This window comes from Myotis davidii, unplaced genomic scaffold, assembly GCF_000327345.1.
Source record: "Myotis davidii unplaced genomic scaffold, ASM32734v1 scaffold1703, whole genome shotgun sequence".
NCBI lineage: Eukaryota > Metazoa > Chordata > Mammalia > Chiroptera > Vespertilionidae > Myotis > Myotis davidii.
The window spans coordinates 762,212-768,521 of record NW_006293780.1 but is presented as its reverse complement, the minus strand read 5'-3'; the positions used below and the strand labels follow the sequence as shown (position 1 = coordinate 768,521).

The window sequence follows — 6,310 nt, the reverse complement described above, 5'->3', positions numbered from 1 at the left end:
GGGAGTGGAGTTGGGGATGTGGCCGGAGTGTACGTGGTGTCCACTCATGGAGAACGTAGGAAATAACTGTCGGTCTGTAAGGATTGCCTGAGGATGGAATCTTCGTCCTGGGTCCCTGGGCAGGGGCCAGGCAGCCACCAGCTGGAGTTCTATTAAGATCAGAGAGAGCGTTCGATGGGATGGACCCTAGAACCTCCCAGAACATACTCCGTCAGTGGTACAGTGGAGTGGTGAAGAGGTGGGCTTTGCTGTCCGCTCTGAATTTTGAGGCCCAGCCCTGCCCCGTACCAGCTGGGCAACTTTAGGCCGTGCACCTGACCTCTCTGCTCTGTGGTTTCTCCTTCCTGACTGGGCTACGACAAGTACTTGATGAGATAAAACACAGAAAGCCTACGTAGCACAGTGCCCAGACCATGACAAACACCCATTGTAGCTGCTGCGGCCATTATTGATATTAATGATGGTGATGCTGCTCTTCTACCTGGCTGGCCGGGTGCTCCTGATCACTTCATAGTCTGTTCCACCTTTGAGTTGTTTGTTTTTTCAGCAGGTGCTGGAGGACATGTTTGCTGTTTGGGGCATTTAACTGCCCCACTCTGGGTACTTGCAGCTTCACTTCCGGTGGCATTTGGGGGTTGGGGGTTATTCAGATGGTTATCTGAGTAAGGGGTGACAGTTCTGCTGGGCACCAGCTCGGTCAGTCCTGCGTGGATGGTGGCTGAGTGAGCACCGGGAGAGAACCAGGGCCTCTGAAGCTGGGCCCGGCTTGCTGGCTGAGTGGGCGGGTCGGCCAGGATCCACCACCCACCCCAGCGCCAGGCCTGCCTTCTGCTCCGTCTCTGGCTTGCCTCTGCCTCACTCACCATTGTTTTCCTTTCGGAATTGACAGCTTTGTTGAATGTGTGAAACTGCAGTTATCAAACTCGGCTCTGCCTCCTCAGGATGCAGGGTTTTGTCACTTTGAAACACTCAGGTGGCTGGGGACCAGCTTCCCCGTTCAGCTTTTAGTTGAACCTCCGGCATGAAGTTCACTTTGCTTTTACATTTGTTTGCTTACCGTTTGCCATAAGACTTTTCAGCTAGTTGGAGAGCCACACAGTGATGTTGTCTGTCTCTGAGACTAGAATTCTCCTCTAGAAACAGGAGATCCCCATCACCACCACCAACTCCCCCCCCTAACTCCCCACCACCTCCCTGTCACCCCGCCACCACTACCACCATAAGAAATCATTTTGTGAAAACAGCCTGGTTTCTTAACAGTGTCCTTCAGCCAGACAGTACTTACACAAGCGTGTGTGTGTGTGTGTGTGTGTGTGTGTGTGTGTTTCAGATGCTGTTACTCAATACAAATCAATTTTTGTGCAAATCAATTAGAAAAGGAATCCTCTAGACAAGTAGCATGGATAAGATCTTGGCTGGAAGCTCTGGGAAAATTAATCTACAAACGATAAGGACTGAAAAGCGAAGGGAAAGGGCTTTGGAATGGATGGGTCTGTTTTTTAAGCAAAAGAGCTGAATCCGGAGGAACAGAAGGGAGAAGAGGAAAAACGGAAGTGCATGAAGCCATGTATGTCCCTTTAAGTGGAGAGACTGAAATCTGTCTCATCCTAGGAGTTTCTCAGAGGTAGAGAGAGAACTCAGCTCTCTGTGCTCTCATGAGCATTTTGCCAGAAGACTCCCCCCGAAGTTGTGAGCATTTGGACAGTGAGACCGACCTCACAAAGTCCTCTAATTAATGGGATAAATGGTGAAGCGAGAGACCTGTGTTCCCCAAAGCACCAAGCTCCTGCCTTGAAGTCAGCCCGAAGCCTCTGCCCAGATGATCAGAAACTTAATCATTAAAGTCAGATGACATTTAAAGTGCCGCAAGGTTGGTGTGGGGGCATCCGCGAGCCTCCCCCTTTTCTCCTTAATGTGTCTGGAATTGAGCTTTTGAGCTTTTGTGATTTAGGGTTCTTCTAAGTTCACTTCCAGATGATTCCTTTTTTGCAAGCGAAGAGGATGACAGGCTGGCAAATTTATTAGGTGTGACAGGAGTGTGTCTCATCAAGTTACCGTGGTGCTGGCCTGTCACCATAAAAGATGCCAGAAGCCATCGTCTTTGTGGGTGTCTTCCTAAAGCCATCCTCAGGGAGACAGGCTCAGATTTGAGCCCACGGGTCTCCCAGGGCTGACCCAGTGCCACCCTCAGGCCCAAGCAATGCTGACCTCCCCCTATGGCAGTCACTACAGCTTCACTTATGTATTCAGCAGCATTTACTGAGCACCTACTGTTTGCCAGGCCCTATGTCAAATGCAAGAGACCTCATGGTCCCAGTCCTCATGGCATCAACAGTCTGGCACTGGAGAGGTAATTAAACAAGTAATTAGAGGCAAGATAGCGCAACGGGATCAAAAAGCTCGGAGATGGGATCTGGTGAAGGCACCCATGTAGTGCCCAGCGGAGACATGCACAAGGAGGAGTCGGAGTCGGGGGCAAGCATGGGTGGGTGTGCAGGAGGAGGCAACAGCCCCCAAGGCCCAAGGAGAGAGGGTGAGTCCACTGCTTTGAGTTACTAACATCGTATCTTGCAGTTTGGACTTAATCCTGGGGGCTTTGGGGATTCTCAAGATTTTAAGCAAGAGATGGCAATCTCAGATTGGCATTTCAGAGTCTCTGTCCAGCTGCAGCAGGAAGGGTGCATTCGAAAAGGGGGTCAAGGCAAGGGTCAAAGAGGCTGGTGGGGGTAGTGCTGCCAGATTGAGCAAATAAAAACACAGGGCATCCAGTTAAATTTGGATTTCAAGTAAACCACAAATTGTTCTTTAGCATAAGTGTACCCCATATGATATTTGGGACATACTTATACTAAAAAAATTCGTGTTTGTTTATCTAAAATTTAACAGGGTGTCCTGTATTTTACATAGCAACTCTCTGTGAGAGGCCGGGGCTGCCCAGCAGAGAGATGATAGTATCCTCGTTAGGGTGATAAGGGAGAGACGTGGATGGATTCAATGACTATTTAGGAGGCAATATCCCCTTGACCAAAAGCCTGTATTGATTGACCAGGAGTGGGGAATGGCAGCCATAGAGAACCTTGTCCCCCAGACCCCAGTGACAGGTGCCACAGTGGCTGCAGGACCTCCCTGTGCCTCAGGACTCTGGCCCCAGGAGAACAGGGCTGAGCAGGGGAGGGAAGGCAGGTGATGGCAAAAGTGGAATAAACACTCATCCTAGGAAGCAATGATGCCAGCTTTCGCTCTGGGGGCTTTAGGCAAGTCATTGACCTCTCTGGGCCTCTGCTCCTTCTTGGTCAAGTCCAGCTACGAGTAGGTGACTTCAGGGCAAGTTTCTTCTCCTTGTGGGACTCCCTAAGGTGTAAACCAACCAAGCCAGGTATTGAGACAAGCTCCCAGCACTAAGGAGCTTGTCTAAATGCCACACCAACCAAACCACAGAACCCAAGAGGACCCAGATTGGGGTGTGGGGTAGATCCCGTGTTTCTACACTGTGGGCGGATCATCTCCCAACACATCTTTTCACTGAGCACCGACCGAATGCCAGGCCCTGTGCCACTCCAGTCAATTACTTACTGATCCTGCCGTCCCACCCACTAAGAGTGGATGGTAGCACCTACCTCTCCCGGTTATCCTCATGGTGACATGACAACTGTCTCCCGTGGCTGACACACAGTAGGGCTCAGGAAGTCACCCTTGATCAGGATTAATAAAGCACAGACTCATTTACCTGCCAGCTTTAGCAGGGGGAGGTATGGGGGGGCATTATAAAGCAGTGGGGATGATGCCCCAAAGAGAAGGGCTTACAAGGGAAGAAGCATCCCTGGGCAGGTGGGTCTAATCTGGGGGGTCCTGGGGTTGGGGTGGCTTACCCGAGAAGGCTGTGCTGGAACTGGGTTTCAAGGATGAATAAAAGTTGGCAGGTAGATAAAGGGTTTGAGTAGCCAATTGTCCGTGGCAAGAGGCTCAGTGGCCACTGGTTTGCACTGGACCAAACTCCAGTGAGGCGCCCAAGCAGGGCCCACCCTCAGGGAGAGGGCCAGCCAACCCAGCCTGGATGCTCTGCCGGCCCCTTCCAGGGGGGCCATTGTCCGAGACACCACAGCTTCCTAAAAGGCCTCCTCCCTCTTCACCCTGGAAACTTGGCCCTGCTTTCCTGCCTATAATTTCATCGCATTAAACACTTACACATCTGTGCCCTTATGTCCTCTCCCAAAAGTAGGTCATTGTGTTGGGCCAGGTTAAACAAGCGTGCTGCTCTTGAACTCTGTCGTGTAAATTGCACTTTGGAGAGTGGGAAAGTAATTGCTTTGGCAATGGCATCCGTTGCTTGAAGTTCACACACTTGGTAGAGGCTCTCGAGCAACCCCCGCAGTCCTAGAAGGTGGGATGCAGAGGACAGGCTCAGGGGCGATGGGAGAACTGGGCTGCACTGGTGGGAAGGCGGGGCGGGGGTGGGAGGGGGCCTATAAAGTGTTCACCATCCCTGTAAAATAACTGAGAAAAGGCTCACCCTCGAGGATATGCGCTTCCCAGTGGGAGACAACATTGCCTTCCAGAGTCTGAACCGCAGTGGATCCTTAAAAACGCTAAAAGGTGGTGAGCAGGAGCGGCCTGGCCTCGCAGATGTTGTCTGAGCTGTAACTCAGCTCACCTCCTGCTGTCACCCCAGCCTGTTCATCTCTGCCAAAGCCAAGAGCATCCCAGCCCTGCGGACCCTCTCCGCTGGGCCTGGGACGCGGCAGCAAAGTGTCTGCTCCGGCCTAAGGCAGCGGTGCGCGGCTGGTCGCAGGGAAATTGGGGTTGTAGGTTTCTGCTCGAGATGACAGCCAGAGAAATTCACCGTGAGCATTATTGATGTGGTGGTGGTGGTGGTGGTGGGGTGACCACCTCCTTTTTCCTTCGTGCCTTTAAGTCCGCTTGTTCCCTGGGACGGGCCTCAGGGGTTCACGCACCCTGCAGCAGGGAGGGACGCGGGCAGTTAGAAGTTTAACCTGGGGAGCTAAACAAAATCCGCGTGCCTGGCTGCACCTGCAGCCACTCTGCTGTAACTGGCCGTGGGTGAGGCTCAGATGGGCGTGTTTTTAAAACTGCCTGGAGATGCTGATGGGCAGTCGGGGTTGGAAGCCGCTGGTGGAGCACAACCCACTCCCGCCACTCTGCCTGGTTTACCGGGAGGAAACTGACACTGACATCAAAAAACACCCGACCAGGATTCAAGAGGGCTGGATTCTGGTCCCGTGTTTAATATTTATTCAGTCATTCATTCATTCATTCACCAAGTATTTATTAAATGGCTGGCATTCTTCAGCCAGGTTATGATAGTGAGAGACGAGGCCTGGCGCCCGCCCCATAGATCTCTAGTCCGACGGTGTACACAGACAAGAACCAGGGAATCCCCCACATTTCTGCCCCCCGGAGTGGAACCTGGGCCAGAAGTGTCTATTAAACGGAGATCTGACCAGGTGAGGGAGGTCCGAGGTGAGAACCTTCTGGGCCACTGGAGCAGCATGTGAAAAGGGAGGTGGGTGGCCAGGGCCCGGATTGGAAGAAGGGCACTGAGGGCAGAGCACAGGGTGAGGCAGAACCCTGTGGCCCTGATCCCCTTTGCTGTGGGCAGGCATTTGGCGGGGTGGGGGTGGAGTTGAGGGATGTAAGTGGCCTGGGCGGGTATGTTTCACGCAAGAACCCTTGGGCTCCCCTTGGTCATGTGGGCCACCAGAGCAGACGCCTGGCTGAGGAAGGTTCCTCCCCCGAGACGGAGGGCCTTGGCCATCCAGCAAGGCTGTCAGGGGCTGTGGCCGGAGAGAGTGACGGCTTGGCCTTGTTCCGTTGCAAGAACGCCTGGAGAAGTGGCTGGGTCCGCTTACTGAGGGCGTAGAATCGGTATCCCGTCGTCATCCGGTGAGAGGACCTTGGGCAGCCACTTCTCCTGGGCCTCAGGTCCCTCATCTGTCTGATGGGGAGATCCTAGGAGTTGACCTTCAAGGTCTTATCCACCCTCTTAATCATATTGAGGCCACCTGTGACGGCCCCATCGCTGTTCCCTGGCAGAGCTGGAAATAAAACCTTAGTCTCCAAACCCGCCAAGCCAGCCTCCCGCTTATTCTCTCTGAGCCAACCCCACTTTCCCTATTCTTCCTGCCCTGGCCTCTGGGAAGAACCCCGAGTTCCAGCCTGGCGGGCAGTGGGTGGGGTCAGCCCCAGCTCGGCTCCCAGTGGCCTCATTGTCTTCTCTTGGGCACACGTGCCCATTTCTGCAGGTGACACAGGGCGAGCCCCAGAAGTCCTGCTCCAAGGTGACTGACAGCTG

General features: G+C 53.3%; 1 protein-coding gene across 1 annotated transcript in view; it reads left to right on the top strand.

The window, feature by feature from the left end:
* The window catches only part of PRIMA1 (proline rich membrane anchor 1), a 47,957-nt gene that overhangs the window by 590 nt on the left and 41,057 nt on the right, over positions 1 to 6,310 (top strand). Inside the window, exon 2 of the mRNA XM_015566457.1 lies at positions 6,261 to 6,306. Within this exon, the coding sequence (XP_015421943.1) occupies positions 6,261 to 6,306 (46 nt within the window). The remainder of the gene's footprint in view (positions 1 to 6,260; positions 6,307 to 6,310) is intronic.